Source organism: Vidua chalybeata, chromosome 16, assembly GCF_026979565.1.
Source record: "Vidua chalybeata isolate OUT-0048 chromosome 16, bVidCha1 merged haplotype, whole genome shotgun sequence".
Lineage (NCBI taxonomy): Eukaryota > Metazoa > Chordata > Aves > Passeriformes > Viduidae > Vidua > Vidua chalybeata.
Window position 1 is genome coordinate 8,475,594 of NC_071545.1, and position 20,264 is coordinate 8,495,857.

General features: G+C 51.9%; 1 protein-coding gene across 1 annotated transcript; it reads right to left on the minus strand.

The window, feature by feature from the left end:
- Positions 1-11,252: 11,252 nt before the first annotated feature.
- On the minus strand, positions 11,253-20,018 carry CLEC19A (C-type lectin domain containing 19A). Its single transcript, XM_053957728.1, has 5 exons — positions 19,523-20,018; positions 14,068-14,233; positions 13,472-13,565; positions 12,516-12,648; positions 11,253-11,778 (listed from the first exon to the last, which is right to left on the minus strand). Exons 1-5 carry the CDS (start codon positions 19,611-19,613, stop codon positions 11,699-11,701), a joined length of 564 nt encoding a protein of 187 aa, XP_053813703.1. The 5' UTR covers positions 19,614-20,018; the 3' UTR covers positions 11,253-11,698.
- Positions 20,019-20,264: the final 246 nt, after the last annotated feature.

Genomic DNA, 20,264 nt, shown 5'->3' on the forward strand with positions numbered 1-20,264 from the left:
TTCGTGCAGCCCCCGGTGCAGCCCCTGGTCCCCGCCGAGCATTGGCACCCACGGAGGACACGGCAGGAATCGTTTTGCGGACATTTCATCCATTGATGCCATTGTCATCCCCTCCGGCCCTGAGCACATGATGGGCTGGGCATCCAGGCGTTTGCCAGGTGTCAGTGACCTGTTCTTCATCTTCTGAGTGTTGTTTGGGGGAGAAAAAACCAATAATTTAACAGCATCCTTGGTCAAGCTGTGCATCTGGAATGTGTCCCTTCCCCCATCCCTGGCACAGTGCAGCTGCCAGTGCCCCCAGTGCACACCAACTTCGTGTTCGAGTGCACCATCTGAGCTTGAGCAGAGAAACTCGGAGAAAAACCTCACTCGTAGTGTTTCCTTTCCCAAAATAATAAATCCATCAGATGATTGCTTCCATTTGCTTTTTCCCCCTACTCTGTCCTTATTTCCTGCCCTGCTTTGCTCTTTGGGGCGCATCCCCAGGAGCCTGCTGTGCTCCAACGTGGCTCGCTTCCCTTGGGACCCCACCAGGCTGCTGCCACCGCCTGAGGTCACAGCCTTCAGTCCCGGCTTTGGAAACAGAAGAACTTGAAGCTTGCTTTCAGATGCAAGGCTGTGCTTTATAATCCCTGCGGAAACAGAAGGAGCTAAGCGGGGCCAAGAGCTGCAGGTAAATTCAGCCGGCAGAGCAGCCCGCAGGAGGCTGAGGGTGGCAGTGGTGCCCTGCCGTGGGTGACGCGGGTGCCTGTCCCCAGGGGAAGCCGCTGGCCACAGAGAAGCCCATCGGTGACAGGGCACAGCGGCTCTCCAGGAGCTCCCTGCGTTAGGATAATCTCATCTGCGGTGCATTAAGGTCCAGGTCAGGGCTGAGCATTTCCAGCGCCCATCTGGCAGGTCTGGAAAGCCCCAGCAGGGGAGGTGCCCTGGCTCTGCAATCTTTTTGTGCCACATGCTCGAGTCCAACCCAGCTCTTCGGGGTTACCTTTCCAGCCTTATCACAACCCCACGGCACTGCCCGCCCACCCCGTCCTCGCCCTAAACAGTTGTGTATCATCCATAACAAGGAGATCCTGGCGGGAGAGGATTGCAGCAGTGGGAGCCGTGATTCATCCCCGACGGCCCGTAGCTCATACAGCATATGGCAACGCCTTTTCAGAAACTCGGGGTGCAAAGAGGGAGACACAGCACGTGCCAAACCAGGGAGGGTGGCAAGAGGCTCTCTTGATAACAAAGTTGGCACGTGGCTGCAGATGGGCTCCTTCATCCCTCTGTGCCTGGAGGAGACACGTGAAGCCCAGGAAAGCGATGGTGGCTCTCCTACATCCAGCATTCCCCCTCCCACTGTCTCACCTGTGTGAGCTGCACTACTCACAACCAGCCTGCTTGACTTTCTAACAGGGAATGCAAGCCAGAAATACCCACAGAAAACCCTGCACCCTCTGGTAAATTAAGAGAGATCAGATTATATCTTGCCAAAAGTATTTGTGTAGCTCCTTCTCTTTTCCTGGATGGTCTCACTTCTCCTGAAACACCAAAGGTGATTTAGCCCAAACTACAGACTGTAAAGACATAAATCTAGAAGCAATTCCACTGCCATTAATGATGGTGTTCTGGGTTCATTCCAGCAGACTACAAATGAGAGCCTGGTGCAGGCCACAGCTAGGGATAGATGAATTATCACTATATCATTGTGTCTGCCTTCTTCTTCTGCCTTTATTTTTTTCATTTCCTCTTTTTTTAAGCAATTCAAGAATGATTGATACATATTTTCATAACTTCTTTTGGGGCTGCATTTGCAACAGTCTGGGCTCCAGCTCAGCACCAGCACTGTGAACTCTACCAGCAACGTGAACACAAGCAAGGGCAAATCCATTTAAAGGGAGCCACTCTGGATTCAGGACTGAAGCGTTTAAAGAAAATCACAATAACTGTGCAGAAGCACAAACATTCAGCAAGTAATTCAGCTTGGTGATGGCTGAAACTCATTTAACCCTGTGGCTGTGCCATGTAATTAGCATTCTTATTGTTGAATCACATGCTGATTGTTGAAAACTGTATTTTAAAAGAGGGCAGGGGAAATCACACTGATGTCAGAGATTGCCAGGGACGCAGTGGAGATGTGCTGCAGTGTCTGCATGATGATAGCTTGTAATACAACAGCCTAGAGCAGCCCCAGCCTTCCTGAGAGTGAGACTCAGCCTTGCTCCAGCTGAGCCCCCGCAGAGCCCCTGACCCACACAGCTCCCCAGGGCCTGCAGACTGCCAGAGCAGAGAGCAGCCAGCTGGGATTTCCCAGTTATCAGGCCAAAATTCCATCCCTGAAGCCTGCAATGGAAAACTGCTGTCCAGCTCTGCTGGGCACTCCAGGAGACACCAGAGATGCAAACTGCCAGCACTGGCTTTCCCAGGGTGATGAATGCCACAGGGGTTGATTTATTTCTCCCTCTCTATCCCATCTCTTAATCAAATCCAACATAGTTTTCTCCTTGATGAAGCTGTACATGGGATTGCCTCTGCCTTGCTTCCTAGGGTAGCCAAGCTCAAGGCAGATTTCACCATGCTGGAGGGGACAGAAGAGTCCAGTGGCCAGCACGAGCTGCCCCGAACGCTGGTGCTTGAGCTCCCTGAGTGGTGAGGGGCTGAGGTGGGACATGGCCAGGATTGATCCTCAGCAGACTCCAGCATTCTCCCAAGCAGGTGCCAACAGCTCCACCCCTCAGGGCTCTGTGCCTGCCTCCTTTCCCACCTACTTCTTTAAAACCTCTTGCACACCTCAGAGGTAATGCTGCCGTCCCACAGCTCCCCCCAGATCAGAACATGGGTCAGAGTCCACAATGCACTCTCCATTTTGAGGAGCCCTAGCAAGCACCATCACCAAATCAGCGTTGGTCCACTAAATTAGGGGTGATCTGAGTGCACACTGAGAGTCTCAGGGCAGATAGGCACATGCATACCACCTCCATTTATAATTAAAAAGCCTCTAATGTGAGTGGCTAAGATACAGGTGGAAATAATTTGTGTGGGCTCAGCTCCCAGGTACAACCCTCCCATACAACCCCCCCTGCACACCCAAATGCTCCCCTTGGAAGACAGGGAGGACTGAAACATGGCCAGGCTCTCCCCATTGCACAAGCCCCACTCCAGAATTGACAGAGATCTGCTCTTTTCAGCAGATACACAATAAGCAAGGGGCTGGGGAAAAAACCGCAAAGCTCAGTATGAAAAACAAATGGAACAGGAGGATGTCTCAGTCTCCCAGCAGAGCTGAGTTGCACAAACAGCCCCTTACCCACAGGGCCCTCCCAGCACCTGGATAGCCCCAAAATCTCCATGCTGCCAAAAACCTTACTGGCTCCATTTCTCTCAGCCATTCTCATCATTCAGCTCAGCCAGCTAATCAAGCTAACGAGGTGATATGCACCACATCTGCCTGTGGCATACAATCAGCCTGAAATTAGGTTTTAGTGTCAATCTTACCAAATACATCTTTAGAACTTCAAAATTATGTGATTGGATTCAACTCATCTCAAGCTGCATCAAGGGAAATATAAGTGGGATATTAGGAAAAAGTTTTTTAGGGAAAGAGTGATAAAGTTCTGGAATGGCCTGCCCGGGGAGGTGGTGGAGTCACCATGCCTGGATGTGTTTAAAAACAGACTGGATGTGGCACTCCGTGCCAGGGTTTAGTTGAGGAGTTAGGGCATGGGTTGGACTCGATGATCTTTAAGGTCTCTTCCAACCCGGTGATTCTGTAACTGCAGAAGAAATGTCCATGGGAGACCTCGATGCTGGTTATTCTGCACAGGGTGGGAGAAAGAGAGAACAAGGTGGGGCTGGATGGGGCTCAAAGCAACCTGGTCTAGTGGAAGGTGTCCCTGCCCATGGCAGAGGGGTTGGAATGACATGATATTTAAGGTGCCTTCCAACCCACATCATTCTATGATTCCATGATTTCACTAGGTTTGCTGGAGACTGAGTGTTGGCAAGATGCTCCAGAGAAGTTAAATTTTGAAAGTGCAGTTCAGGGAAAAAAACCAACAAATTGAAAATGGGAGGAATGCTATCCTCTGCCAATTTGCATTTGGTACCCTTGTGTTACCATACTAATCACTAGACTAGGAAGGGAGTGTTTAAAGTCACACTTTGGGTGGTGTTTTGGAGGCAGGAGCTCCACAAATATTAGGGAAAACATAGCTCACAAATAAAGATACCATTTTTAAAAGGGCATATTGGCTCCATCTGAGGTGGGTTCAGACAGCCCAAATGGCTCATTTGGCCTCTTCATAAAATGACTTGACACTGTTCTCTGCTTGTTGGACTCTGCATTTCCCTTTATGGGAAATGTCACAAGGGTTCATTTTGCCAACAATTCAGTGAGGTCTGTGCAAGAAGCAAAGAGCAGGACTTTGGGATACAGCCCGGATGCAGGTGGGATGGTCACTCTCCCTGAGCTGTAACCCCACTCAGTGACCATTCTGCACATCTAAAAATACCTCCCTTCTCTTCTGCTTCTCTTCTGTGAGAAGCACCACCTGGGAAGGGATCCCCTTCTCCTCATTATGAGAAGAATTTCAACCCATTTCTAATATGAAAAAAATGTTAAGCCTGGAAGCAATATCCTTTAAAAGTACACAGACATTAAATCTTTTGCATGAAGCCATTTGGCATATGCCATTCATTGTGAGGGTTCCTTGGTGAGCAGAGAGAAGGCTGCTGCCACTGCTGGAAAATTCAGACATATCCCCCAAATGGCATATTAATAATGAGATCTTTCAAAGGAGGATCCATGACTCATCCAAGAAGAAAAATAGGTCATTCACTACACTGAACTCTTCAAACAAAATAGCAGCTTTTTTTGGGTTTTCCCAGTTTAAACCAGAAAAATAGAGAAAGTAATGGGAGGGAAAATGTGGTGGCTGCAGCCGCTGGACAACATGAGCAGTGAGAGCCTGCACTGGCATTTTGGGGTTAAAAATCCCACCTTGACAGGCGTTTTGTGTCTTGTATGGCTGTTTCCTAAAACCAGGAGTGCAAGAACTGCAGCATCCTTCATCATCACCTCACCCCACTCCACCCACTCTCTAGTCCTTCCCCAAAACTTCACCAGTCCTTTCCCAAAAGTAACATCCTGGGGTACCCAGGGTTAAAGGGACCAAAGCCATCAGCACCAGGATGCTTTGGGAGCCTGGTGGCTTTTGCCTTGGCAGTCATCCTGCAAGGGACATGCCTGCAGCAGGGAGCACCAAGGGGCCAGGGCAACATGCAATGAATGGTGAATTTGCTGTAGATGCAGAATACACCCAAAACCATCAAACCTGAGCAAGGATTTTCAGTGCCCAAACTGTGTTATTGCCAGGGCAGGAGCTGCTCTGCCTCATCTGTGTGGGTATGGGGCCCTAACACTGAAATCCCAGTTGGGCAGGTGCATATGGGGGATCAGAGGGATCATGTGCAAAGGGTCACGCAGCCCCCAGACAGCTCCCATCCCTTGATGGAGTCAGTGCAGAAAAAAGGGCAGGTTGCAAAGTGGCATTTAAGATTTCATTAGAGCTGTTAATCTTATTGCTATTACTATATTATAACCACTTCCACAGCCCATCCAGGGCAGCTATCCATACTGGATTATTACATTCATCATTTGCATTCAGCATTTATGTGGGACCATGATTTCATATAATGCTTTGGAGATTAATAAAGGCCAAGACCCTTTCCTGTAAGCAGTTGCCCTCCACACTGATGAAATACCACATTTAATTGCTGTAACCTGTACTGCTGCTGTTTCCTTCCTCTCCCTCTGCCTGGGATCTTCACATTCAGTTTCTGCTGGGCGCAGCCCGTGCCGGTGGAATGAGGACAGAGGCAGGTGATGGGGATGAGGTGCAGCAGCCCCGTGCTCCACAGGGGAACCTGTGCCAGCACTCTGAGCAGAGAGGGCCCCCATGAAGGTCTTACATCCTCATGTGGACCAGCCCCTCATTTAATTATCTCAACAAAATGAAAGAGGAGCTCATGGCAAGTGGTTTTTTGTCACTAAGCAAATACTTGACAAGGAATGCTGAGCTCTTAAACAGCTGCTGGGTTGTGGGTCAATTCCCTTTCAGGAACCCAGGGTCATAGAGCCTAAACAGCATCCAAACCAAATTAATTTTTCCTTCAGGATAAAAAGAGAAGCCTGCCCTATCCTCTTGTCCAGCCACCTCTGAAAGTTCCAGCCAGCCCTGCAGCATCGTCCTTTCCCACAGCTCCACGGTTAGTGCCAGCTTTGCAATACCAAAACCCAAGAAGCATTTAATTTGGGTTGGCATTTTTCCAAGTCCCAAAGTCTCTGTGCACTCCAGAAGCAGAGGATGGTGGTTGTTCACCTGTGAGCAGGATCACAGCCAGCCCATCTCAGCTGGTGGGTGCAGCTCCTGGGGCCCCTCCACTTGTGTGGCTCTCACCTCCTCCCTTGGACACTTGGGGACACAGTTAAACTTCTTGCCTTCCAACCCTGTGGCTGATTCTCAAAAACAGCAAGAGGAGGATATTTTGAGTCCTTTCCCTGCAAGAAGAAAGCTTCCTGTCAAGCCTTCCCCCATCCCATTCATGGTCTCCCATGTCAAGTCACTTGGATTTTATGTTAACCCAAGCAAGAACACAAGTACAAATGGATGTCAGAGGGGATGAGCAGAGCAAGCACCCTCTTCCTAGGCCAGGGGTATGTTCCTGGGTGTCTGTGGGAAGGATGCTGTCATAACACAGCCACAATCCAGCAGAGTTCCCATTCAGAATTCTGCTCAACAACAGCACCACTCGCTCCCTCACAGCCCTTGACAAACATGGATTTGTTGGCGTCCTGACAGAGAGCTTCACAAACGAGGCAATCAGCAGCCCAGTATAATTTTCAAGATATACAAATGAGCAAATATCTAGTTGCCATGGTAACCCCGAGAGCTGGACTATACTTTTTTGGTAGATTCCCAAATACAGCTACATTTTGCCAGCACAGCAGGAGCGCGGTGCCCAGGACCCCGCTTGGGGACAGCGGCCAGGATTGCTGAGCAGCATCAGCTCTTTCTGCATCAGCCCAGAACAGCTCTGTCCTCTCTGACCAGCTCCAGGCACTCACACGCACGGTGCCAGCTGTGGATCTTTTCTCTCTCATGTCACCTGTGCTTTGGCTCTGTGTCCTTCAAGGCTGACCAGCTTTCTGAGCAGGGACCGCAGTGGGAATTGTGCTCCTGTCAGATCTGTGCTTTACCTCTGATCAGTGGCAGCTCTGGGAATTTGCACCCAGGAGTGAAAGTTTCCAGCCTGTCACCACAGACCCCCAGCTGGGTAATAATTAACACTGACTCCATGATTGCAGAAGGCTGATCAATTGCTTTGTTAAACCATCCTATCCTATATTTTATTATACTTACTAAGAAACTCAGTAACCCTTACCACCAGTCCACCACAGCTTTGACCTAATTGGTCAATTAATCCAAACACTATCCAGTGTCCAATTAAGAAATCACCCTTTGGTAAACAAATCTCCATGACACATTCCACATGTGCACAACAGCAGGTGCAACAAGTGGAGATAAGAATTTCTTATAATTCTTTTCTCTGATCTTCTCACAGCCTTCCCCAGGACAATGCCTGGAAAAGTCTGTGCCTGCCCGGAGAGCTGCTGCCACACCAGCCAAGTTACTGAACCCCAGCAAAGCAAAAGTGGTTAATGAAAAACATAACCACCCTTTTTAGGTGGCGGTGCTGCAGAGCCCGTGCCAAAGGGGGACAGGGGTACTGGCCCTCAGCCAGCTCTCCCCACCAAGGCAGGTTTCTCTGGAGGCCTGGAAATCCTTGGCCACAAAAGAGGAGGAGACTTTTGGGTTACCAAAAGGGAACAATCAAAAGCACAATGGGCCTTGGCATGACGCTGTTCCTGTGCTGAGCCAGCCCCATCCCAGGGTCCTCTAGCCTGGAGGAGCTCCTGGCAGCTATGAGCCCCTCGAGGGGAACTGCTGCTGCTGGAAGTTTCACTGAACTTTTGCAATTAGTTCAGGTGCTGTTACACACCAGCAGCTTCCAGGCTGTATAAATCCAGCCTGATTCACGCCTCTTTCAGGAGGCATGGCTGCTGCAGCTGAGCCCTCAGAAGGAGATCCATTTCCCAGCAGGTTTGTCCCCCCTGGCTCCCGCTGTCCCGCTCATTCCTGGCAGCAGCAGGGAGCAGATGGCATCAGGCGGGATGGGAAAGCCCTCCTGCAGAACAGCAGGAGCATCTCTAGGCCAGCATCCACTGGGACCCACACAGCACAAATCCTGCTCACTGTCCCCGTGCCCCACTGCTCCATCTCTCCCTGCTGCAGACATTTGGATGCACTAAAGCAGTGGGATTTAATGCTAACCCCGTTGCACAGATGGGTAACTTCATTTATCACAGGGCTTTGTGGCTTGGGGTTTTTTTGGTGATAGGGCTCACTGTTGCAGCCAGTCTGTAATGTACTCTCTGAGCTGCTCAAACCATGTTTTTCGGTCCCGAGATATTTTTGTTCTCTGTCAAAGGGAACCACTCTGAGGCATCCTGGCCTCAGGGCAGGAGCTGAGCCACTGCTCAGGCAATTAAATCCAAGGGAAATGCACAATAAAAAGCTCATGATTCAGCCGTGCAGCCCTTATTCTCCCAGTCATTTACGGGAGAAAAAAAAAAAATCTTAACTGAATTAATAGAGGAAAGGACAGCCCAGCCCAGCCAGGCATCGGAGCAGTCAAGATAATCACTGGGGAGGAAAATCCTCACCAGGCTGTGCCAGGGCAGCACCAGTGTGCCCACAGGCTGTGACATCCATGTCCTGTGTCACAACACACATTGCCTGCACCACAGAGAGAGTCAGAAGGGTGAAATTCAAGATAACAAGGGAGTGAGGGGTTATGGGACAAGGAGAACAGAAAAATAAAGAAGTTCAGCCTGGAATCTGGAGCTGCTCCAGGCCATGCTGAGTCTGGAACCGTCCATGCCGAGAGAAAGGGCGTGGCCCATCTTTCATCAAGCCAGACCCACTGGAAGTTCATTAAGGAGGTGAAAACTCCTGTTGTTTTCTGAATTATTTGATTACTGTGAAATAGAAGACACTGGCAAGGACAGGGTGTTGATTTTTAAGTAAGGACCCTGGAGGCAAAGGAGAAAGACAGGGGGGTTGGCAAACAAAGCCCCTATTAACTTTGGTCCTGACTTTCAGGTCATGCATGTTCAGCTCTTTTTACCTGGAAATGAAGATGTTAATTGGAGGTGACAGCTTTCATTGGGCTCCCCATTAGCAATATTTTTAACCACAGTAGGGCCCAGATCTTCAAACACTTTCCCAAGGGAAGGTTTTAACCTTTCTTTTGAAACATCTCATACCACTTGCAGGGAAAAAAAGACAGTTGTTTGGCTCGAGGCATACCAATCCCCAGCCGAGATGAACTCCCAGCTCCTCTGGACAGGAGACACAGCAGGAACAGGGAAATCACACTGGGGAGGGGCAGCCTGGAGCCGAGCCTGGCACCAGCAGCAGCGTCTCCCCGTTGGTGGCTGTCCATCCACCCAACGCTGCCCTTGGCACGGGCTGGGCACGGCCAGCCCCGGGGCCGCTGGGCTGTGACAGCTCCAGCGCAGAGACAGGAGCACACGCCAGCACTGGTGCTCAGACCAGGAGCTCATCAGACACGTCCTGCACCACACTTGGCTCTCCAAACCCTTTTCTGCCACAGACCACGTCAACTTTATCCACCTTGCTGCATCCAAGAGCCTTCTTTTTAAACAGCTGGTTTCTTGACATGCTGTTATCATCCATACATAATTTATTATTTTCAGGTGAAACAAATGCCTCTAGAAAACACATCCAATGCTGAAATCCAGAACTGAAAACTACACAAGGGGCTAACTTTCCATATAAAGATATACATAGTGTGTATATTAAATTTAAAAATAAAATTAAAATAATTTCATTTACATGTATTATCCATTTATATATTATATATAAAAATATTTTTATATATAAAAACACAAAATCGGGGATGACAACACTTTCTTATTTTAGAAACTTGCTCCAGCACACACATTGCACTTACCACAACATTATTACCCCTACCAAATTTTCCAGTATCTCTCCAAGTGGAAACATCTTAGCTGAAAGCTCCACTGCCATGTGAGGAAGCAGTTCCAAGCCTCCAGTGCAGCCTCAGCTACTGACCTCCATTGCATCCAGTGTGATCACTCTGGAAAGGCTTCGTTTTGCAATGTTGTGTTTCTAAGATGGTGGCACCAAGGGGGACCAGACAATTCTATGGCAATGCTTTACTCATCTTTGCCAGCAGCAGCTGGGATGGGTCAGACCCTGTGGCTTTGCCAGAGCAGGGACAAAAGGGACTCATGGCTCCCAGGAGGGGGCAAGGGGCTTCTCTGGGGGCCCCTGTGCACAGGGCTACCTGCAAAGCCACCTGGATGCTACAGGGCTGTGAGGGATTAGAGTTCACAGCCTGGGGGAACACTGGATTTATTGTGCCTGACTGGGTCCAGCAATGCCCTTGGAACTGTGTCCCCTAAGGAGAAGCCTGGTTTTCCCTCAATAGTGCTGCCTTTTCCTTGGGCCCTGGCATCAGCACAGCCCCACTTACACCCAAACCCTGCAAATCCACCCTCGTCCCATCTCCACACAGAACAGTTCAAACAAGGCACAGGCAGCTGCCATAACCACACACGCCCCCAAAAATATTTACCTGGGCAACAGAAGTACTTCTGTGGTGCCAGTGCAGCAGAGGACATCAGCAAGGACTTAGGGAGAAAACATCCTCTCACTGGGACACGGGGCTGCAGCAAACACTGCAAGCTCTCCCCAGCCAGGACCGGGCTGTGAGGATGGGCTGACCCCCAGCTAGTGTGTGTCAGCCCCTGACCTGCCCTCCAGCTGATCCAGCCCTCTGCATGCAGCCAGGGCCAAACCTGCCTGCCCAGGGATGCTGCTGAGCCCTGGGGCACTGCCTGGCCCCTCACACCCTCCATGGTGCCTCTATGTTTGCTGGGGGCCAGGCAAAGGGCAGGGTGAGCACACAGGCTGCCCCACGCATCCCAAAAAGCAGTCAGGGTCTGTAAAATAAACTTTCCTAGGCAGCTGCTTCCCCTCAATACACCTCTGTAACACAGAGCAGGTTGGGGAAAAAACAACTTCTTTCCCATGAAATCCCAAGCCCCCAGGGAATGGCTGCTACTCCAGTGCAAGAAAGACAACGGAGCCTCCACCTGCTGTTTGCTGTTTATTTTAGCAGAGAGAAAATTAACATGGACAAGAGGCATTTCGCATAACTTAACAGAAAATAACACTTTTCCTCCACTCTTCGCAGATCAACAGGCAAGAGCATTTCCTACACACGGCTATTTTTGGGTGCTAACAGTTTGGTGTATTGGTAAAATCATGGGTTTCCTCTAACACGCTGTGATGGTTGATCTGAAATCCAAAGCCAGCCTCGGGCTTGGGGGCTCCTCTGCTGTTGAATGCAGCTCCTGTCACTGCCGAGTGCCAGGCTCATCCCCACCATCCTCCCAGCAGGGATTCTGCAGGCAGGGACTGGCTGGGGATCCAAGCAGCTCCACGGCTCTCCCAACCCATGCCACGTCCTGACCGCTCTTTCCTGGCACAGCTGGAGAGGTGACCCAGAACGAAGGGGGGTGTGGGCAGCACCAGCAGCCTCAGTCCAGGGCCAGTGAGGGGATCTTGCAGACGAAGGGGAAGGCTCTGCCACAGGCGTTGTCGTTCCAGGAGCGCAGTGCTGCCCTCCAAAAAACACAAGGCATTAGCTGAAAAAAGGCAAAAGGAGGGAACCATGCACTGCCCTTGGGACCAGGACCTCCTGCCACTGTGGGAGGCTTTCCCTGGATGCTCCCAGTTGTGCCATTCACTGTCATGCTTCCTCCCAGCATCCTCATCTGGGGGATGTGAGACGGGAGGCCGGGCCCCAGCTTGGACTTGGTAGTGGAGGGGCAGCTGCAAACACAGCCCTGTTCCCCCAAAATTATCCACGGGCTGCCCATGGACAGGACATTTAGGTACATCTGGGGGGCCTGGACACACCTGGCTGGTCTCAGCAGCAGGGAGGGTGTGAAGTGGGATTTTTGCACAGGCAGGGTCTTGTCCCACTTCAGCAAGATGTCCTGGCACAAGTATGGGAGAGAAAAGCTGGAAAACAATGAGTGTTTCCACAGGTTTCCCATGGGGGAGGGGAAATAGGAAAATTCGACCTTTGACTAAATTTGGTAATTCTACAAGGCAGCTGATGCTCCTGCCCTGCTGCTACTATGGGAGAGGGAGATGGGAGCAGAGCGAAAATGAGTATGTATGCATGTATGTACAAGGTGAAAACACCTTTTCACCATAAAGAAAAAAAAAAACACTAAAAATTAAAATGCAAATCCTCTGCCTGCCAGCAACCTCTTCAGAAAAGCAGGAGGCACGGTGGGTTGAATTTATTGACACACAAATAACACTGAAGGTGCCCTGGGCGCTCACCGCTGCTGTGTCTGTACCAGATCTGCACGCAGTCCTCCTCCTCCGGGATGGAGTGGATCCCATCGTCAGGCTGGCTGCCATCCCAGTACTGGTAGTCGTAGGAGGAGCCATCTGTCCACTCAAAGTGACCCTCCTGACACAGGCCAGCAGAGAAAGGCTGTCACCACAGAGCTGCGACTGCAGAGGGCGGGAGGCCACTCCCATGTGGTCCCCACCACCATCCCCAGTGCCACAAGCCCAGGGACATGGGGAGAGACTGTCACCACTGAGCAGATCCCATTCCTATCCCCAGTGCCACAACACAGCTCAGGGACACAGACAGACACCACTCAGCAAAGTCCAAACAGCACATTTGGGTTTTACAACTGGAAGCTTGCCAAGAACAGCCCAAGGTTTTGCAGTTCTCCCTAGGGGAAGCCCAGAAATTAAATCTATATATTTTTTAACACTCCCACCCATTTCTACATTCCTTCTCCTCTTCATTTTCCATTCCTTTTCCAGTATCTACAAAAAAGTTGCTGGCATGAGACTGTTTTCCTGATGGTCTCCATTTCTCTTTCTAACATATGAGACTATATATTTTCAACATGTCAGCTTTCAAAAGTCACAAAGTAGCACTAGAGCAATGGAATTTGGTGTTTTTTTGACACTGAAGACCTTTTCAGTTTATTTGCTCTTCTTGGACTAGCAGTACAATACTCTTTCTATTAATCCAGTAATAAAATGTGATATGAGTAATTATTGATTCATCTATCAATTCTAGTAACACTTCTCTTTTAAAAGCAGACTGGAATGTGTGAAATAAGTTTCTCTACGTGCTGCACCACAGACTCTATGCCATCTCCTGATAAAAGGGGTATAAAGTTCAAAGAAGAAAACCAATTGGCTTTCCAGGAGGAAAACACAGAGGTGAATTTTTCAAAGCCATTTCCCACAGGATTCCAGGGAGCTCCCACCTGCCGTAGGTCGTTGAGTCCTGTCCAGATGTCGGTGGGGATGCCGGGCACGCGGCTGTTCACCAGGTCGTACACAAAGACGTTTTCTTCCCAGCTGGCAAAACAGAGCAATACAGGGCAATCGAGAGAATATGCCAGCAAATGGTCAGGCGTGTCCCTAAGCACTCACCCTACCACAGGACCCGTGGACAAATGGGTCCCCTGCTTCTTACTGCTGGTGGTTACTTTCCCGGGTCTGTGCAAGAGGAGCGTAGTGCTGGTGAGAGTTGGGGGAGAGGGAGTAGAGGAAAAAGCCTGTGTAATCATCCTGCTGTACTTCTATCCCTTTTTCAAGAGCAAAAAAACACAGTTTGGGGTAATTTACGAAATACTATGCCAGTTTTCTTGCCAGTCCAGGGAAGGCATTTATTTTCTATATTGCCTTTCTGTGACCTGCGCATCTGCCTTGACTGGGCCGCTGCTGCAGCGGGATGTGGGGGCTGGAACACGAGTCTGCAGCTGACACAGAGGCTGTGATGTGGGACTGGGACTTTGCCCCCAGTTTCCTTCTTCCCAGGCTGTGTCAGCATGGGACAATATATTTCTGCACAGCTCACCTGTGGATGGAGGCCAGCTTGGCTGACCTGATGCCGATGGAGAACTCGGCGCAGTAGAGGTCGGCTTCCGCCCAGGTTTTGTTGATGGGGAAGTAGCGGTAGCAGTGGCCTTCGTACTCCGTCCAGAAGAGTGGGCAGGAGTAGGCGTGGACAGGCTCGGGCATGGCTGGGGGCAGAGCAGAGGACATCCAGCAGCTGGTGGTGAGATAGCTTGGCCAGGAAGCCGAGCAGGTGATGGAGGCAGCAGTGCCCAGCCCTTCTCTCCCACCTCACCCAGGCAAATAAGCACCAAACACATACAGGGGAAACCCAGCTGCTGCAGGAGCCATGCAAAAGTTTGCAGAAGTCAAAATACATTTTAAACAAGTTGTGGGTTTCTCAGTTTCAGCATCTGCCTAAATCAGGAGGGACATTCCAAGCTAGCTTGACATCGTTTTAGGTAGAGGATGCTTAAAATAAAAGCACTGACATTTGCTACTGGGAAAACCGAGATAAGGGCTCCCCTTGTCTCTATCAGCACAAGCAGAGCCACTGTGCTGGGAGGGGAGCTGACAGCCAGGGCCGTGTTCTGCCCTCCTGCAAGGACAGCCTGCAGCTCCTGCCCCCAAGGAAACCCCCATCCACGCGCCGTGCCGTCCCTGGGCCGGGATGCAGCCGTGCACGCAGGCACTGGAGCAGCCGGCGAGGCGCGCGGGCCGCCGGCAGCGGTGCCAGCCTGTCCAACAGATATCCCACCAGCAGATAACAGCCAGGCCACGCTGCTCTGCTCCTCCCCTGCTGCTTTTCAGCACAGTGGGGAAGTTGCCCCAGAAGAGGCCCCTGTGGGGGCAGGATGTCCTTTTGGAGCCTTTGTAGTTGCCGCTGTCTGAACACAGCAGTGGCATTAACACGTTGCTCCAACCTCCTCCGTGCTCTGCTCCCCCTCGTGTGGGGAGGATGCAGCACTCAGGACCCTCAGGTCTTGGGGCACACAGACTTAACTCTCTGAGCTGCTGGTTTGTGAACGTGGGGGAATTGCCAGCCCTCCCGAGCCAGTTGTGCTCTGGGGTCAGTGCTGCTGCTGAGGCGAGTGGGGCACTGGGCAGGGTGGGCGTGCAGGGGGTGAGGGCAGACGTCAGATGCCATCAGACTATCCAAGCAGGTAACAGCCTCAAGACTGGAGAGGTCAGGGTGGTGCCTCCAGCACTGAGGGGCCAGGGAATGGCTTTCCCTGGGGGTGGAAAGAGCAAAACTGCCAGCAGCAGCAAGCAATGTGGCAAAGGAAGCAACAGCATGGAGAAAAAGAGAGGCAAGGTGAATCCAAAGCAGCTGTGTGAGCATTTATAGAGCCAAATCCTTCCCTGTGCCAGTGCTGGCAGCTCAGGGTGATAATTTAATCTTTCATCAGCTCTTTCCACATGGGGATCTCTGAGTGTTCTACAAACAGCTACCAGCCAGCCCATGTGGTCCCTGCTGTCACACCCCCCTCCCAGGTGACAAACCACAAATGCAAAGAGTCTTTTTTTTCCTCCTAAGCAAGGCCAAGTCAACTGCCAAGCCCTGTGGGGCTGTCACCCCATCAACCTGCCTTGGGACCCCCAGCCATGCCTCCAGAGGAGCTGAGACTGGGGGCAGCTCTGCACCCAACAGCAACAGACCCTTGAGGGGCTCAAGGGACTCTCCCATCCTCAGCAGCACTAATTATGGACTATGGAGGATAAAAGATAAGGCCTGCTGGGCTGGAAGAGCAAAATAGCTTTTGGGGAGAGTGGGTAAGATAAAGACAGCTCAGCAGCAATGCAGAGTTCAGTTCTCTGATTCATACCCAGCCATAACTGAACTGGGAAAAACCTCAGAACAGCCCTAGGAGATGCAAATTACTTCATTGTAGTAACAGAGCAGGACCAGGAACTCCAAAAGCTGATGTGATTCCTGGCAGCCAAGCCCTCCTTCCCTCATGATGCCGGCCAGGGTTCCCTGTCTCCACCAAAGCTGAAGCAGAACAAGGGTCAAACCTTCACTATGAGGCTTCAGCTTCACCACCAGGTCACAGGTGAGGCAGGCATGTACCCCCAGCAAGGACAGGGCTGGGATCTGGTTCTGGCTTGCAGAGACTCAAGGTTGCTGTTCCTTCCTGCCGAGGACAGCCCAGAGGTCTGTGCCAGACAAGGCACCACCAGCTGCTCCAACAATTGGGGTTTTATTATAGTGTCTTGACAAAATTCTCACCTCTGGCAGCATGGTGGCAAAATTCACAGGGCTTCACCCAGCGGCATCCCCAGCAAACGGAGCCTTCACTCCCGAGTGCTAATTGCAGTGGGTGTCCCACTGTCCTGGCTCACAGCCAGGCACCCCAATTCCAGGGAAAATCACCCTCATGGTTGTTCACAGCAGCTGAGACAAAGTCAGAAACTGAGACAGCTCTGCTTTGTTATTCCATACTGGTTCCCATTAGGCAGCATTAATTTGATGAGCTTCAGTGAACCAGAGGTGCCTGAAGGAATTTAAGGTTAAATATACCAAAAAGGAAAATATGGGAGGTCAGCTTTTAATTAGCATCTTTTCTGTTAGGTCAGGATCAGAGGCTTTGTCTGTCTCTTTGGAGGAGGACTATTGGTCCCAGTTTTTCAGGCAGGATCAATTAGGGGAGCTGTTTATTTGAAATATTTGTAGCAGAAAAACCGTAAGAAATCTGATGTAGGGTTGTGAGTATAGGGGCCTACTCATGGCTTTACAGGAAAGCCTCACAACCCAAGCCAGCAGCTGTGTGTGGTATTTTGATCTAGAAGGTGACAGGGGAAGCATTTGGGGGCTTTTTAGACCCAATCCTCACTTTTAAGGAAAGTGAGAATTGGGTCTAAATGACCAGCAGAGCATCAGCTCCTCCACACAGGGCAGGATCAGCACAGCCAGTGCCTGCATTATGGGGGTCACTCCATCCATTTGTCCCCAAATTCCTGGTGAAAAATGATGGCAAGAATCCTTTCTCCCTTTTTTTTAATTTACAATGCAGCACTTTTAAGGGCAGGACCATGTCTTAAAGAAGCACCAGCAAAATAGCTGTCCGGACTTGGCTGAGGATAAGATTCAGATCAAGCAGCTGTTACTAACTCAGAAAAGCTGGAAAACAAATATTTGAGGTTAGAAAAAAAGTTTTGTGCTCTCTGCATTTGCGTCAGTGCCAAATTAGAGCCTTTTTATTTATTTACTAGCTGAGCCCCACTGTAAACTACCAAGAAAATCACTTTTCAAAATCTTACAGAAGCTGGCACTGCTCTGCCAAAAAAGTTTCACTTCCCCAGTTGGCCTATTTCCAACTAGAAATAATTAACTGAGAAAATCCCAGCCAGTTTCACAAGGGTTTCTCTTCATTTCAGTATGCTACTGGGGAAAAAACCTACCAGCAGCTGCATGGCTCCCCTGGACTCAGCTGGTGAAGAGCAGGTTTGCTCCTGAAAACTTCATCCCAAGGAGCAATGCTGCCTCACTTCCAGGGATCTGCAGATTTGAGATGTGAAATCTGAGGCTGGGACAAGGTTGGCAAAAGATGCTCAGGCAAGAAAGGCTCCTGAGGGGCTGCAGCTTCATCAAAGGATTTTGGACAGCAGAGACTCTTCTTGTTGCAGAGAATCAAAGAACTTCATTTCATCAACAGCTGACAGCTTTCCTCAAATCTTAGAGGTGCTAGGAGACACCCCCCTTGGCACATCCATAAGCTAATGCTGCCATCTGACCTGAAAAGGCAAGTGAACCTCTTCAGCTCTTGGCAAGCAGCTGGTTTTGGAGAGTGTCCATCAACACTCAAAGGCTCGTCTGAAATTCATGTCAACAGAGGAGAGCTGAGGAGATGCTGTCATGTGGAAGTCTGGGGCCCTCCCAGGGCAGAACCCTCCACCAGGACCCGAGGGCTGTGGTGGTGAGAGCGAGCGATGGGCAGTGGGCCCAGCTGGGGCTCAGGACCAGCATCCTGGTGCTCACCAAGTCAGCTCTCACCAGCTCAGGCCATGGGGAGGGCCAGCAGCAGGGCTTTACCCAGGCTCAGCACTGCTGGAGCTGTGGGGAGCTAGAAGGGATGGCTGAGACAACAGGGCTGGGACAGGGGACCCCCAGAACCCATCCCAGGATGGCTTCACAGAAACTGCCTGTGGCTAAGCTGGGGGTGCCAGCTGAGCCAGAGGTCCATCCCACCACATCCTCCTTATTGAGTAAACCCACAGAATAAGCATTTAAACAGGGGGGTGGAGGGCGGGAGCATGTGGCAGGGACTACAGACAGTGCTGTTGTGTGAGGTTGGGATGCCTCAACTCACCCATGGCTTTAGAAGCAACGCCTTAAGCCCTGACATTCTAGTCACCATGGGCAAACAATGCCACCTTCATGTTACTTACAATATTTGTTTTTCATTAACAGATGAAAGAGTCTCACACTGAGCATCCACCTTTGAAGGATGTGATCAGGGACGGACCTTGGTCTTGGTGTATGTGGGGGTTGTATGGAGCTGCAGGAGGAGGTATGTCCACTGATGGACATGAATCTCATAACTGGGCAATATTTTACAGACCCTAAGTGTTTTTAAGGCACATGTCACAAGTTTTCAAGTAAAATATTAAACATCAGTTGAAGCACATTGGGAAGGACATCCTGTCACACTGAGGGCTTTTTAAAATTCTTTAATGAAACCAAGCTGGTTTTACAGCTTCAAATCCTCTGTATGTTTGGAGTTGAGAGGCTACAGCCAATACCAGCAGCAACGCTCTTGTAGCTGGCACTGACAGATAGAAGTTATCTCGCAGAGTTTTTTTCTCCTTAATTAGTTTTGGCAAAGCTCCCACGGATTAGGCGTCTGGCAGGAAAGCCAGGCTTCTATCGATCCCTTTTCTCACGATCTCACCAAACAGCACTTAAGGAATCCCTTTCCACTCACGGTCCCAGTAAACCTAGCAGGGTTCAAACAAACTTGGTGCAGCAACTCTCACTTGCACTGCCACCGTGGAAAAGTCTGGAAGAAACCCAAGTGGCATTCAGCAGTCAGCAGCAGCTCGGAGCAAAGAAGGGGAGTAAGGCAGAATCCCGTGTTTGTTTCACACGCAGTAAGTGTGAATAGAGGAGCCCTGGTGGCCCTCAGCCTGTCCTGCTGGCCACAGCCCTGCACCGCTCACGAGTGTGCCTCACGCAGTGATTCCTGCCACGACCCACGGCAGGGCCAGTGCCCGGGCCACGGCCCGAGCGGCGGCAGCGCGCCTTGGCAAAGGCCAAAGAGCTGACCTGACTCACAGAAACACAGCCAGCCCAGAGACCTTTGGCATCCCGAAGAAGGACCGGGGCTGCCCTTGGCACGTCCCCATGGTGAAGCTGATTTCAGGGAAAGTCAGGGATTTCTGGAGCAGGGGGAAGCCCGCTGCCGGCCCTACGGGAGGCTCCTTCCCTGCCGCCGCCACCGCCGATCAAGTCACCGCGGCCAGCGCCGAGCACTCACCTTGGCTGATCTTGATGTTGGTTTGGGGGAAGGCCTGGGCGGCCAGCAGGGCGGCGGCCAGCAGCGCGCACAGCGCCCGCCCGCTGCCCATGGCCGGAGCCCCGGCGCCGCTCCCGCTCCGCCGCGGGGCCCGTCGGCCGCGGGGGTCGCGCAGGGCTCGGGGGTCCCTCCGGCTGCGGCTCCCGCCGAGGTGCGGCCGGCGTGGGGTCCCTCCGGGTGCGGGCCCCGCGGGCTGTGGGGCGGCCGCCGGGCGGGGCGGATATAGGGGCCGCGCTGCCCCCTCCCCCGAGCGGCGGCTCCTCCGCAGCCCGCCCCCGGCCCGGCTCAGCGCAGCCCAGAGGGACCCGCACCCGGCGCTGCCCCAGCCCGCCCCCGGCCCGGCTCAGCGCAGCCCAGAGGGACCCGCACCCGGCGCTGCCCCAGCCCGCCCCCGGCCCCGCTCAGCGCAGCCCAGAGGGACCCGCACCCGGCGCTGCCCCAGCCCGCCCCCGGCCCGGCTCAGCGCAGCCCAGAGGGACCCGCACCCGGCGCTGCCCCAGCCCGCCCGGCTGAACCCGCCCGCGCTCAGCGCGTCCCCGCCGGGGCCGGGGCCGGGGTCCGTGCGCTGCCCGCAGCCCGGCTCGGTCGCACGCTGCCCCCAGAGCGCTGTTGTCACCCGCCGGGGCCGCAGGCGAGTAAGGACATCTTCCCTCCTCCCCCCCCAGGTGCAGCCCCGGGCGGTGTTCAGTGTCCCCATCCCGCG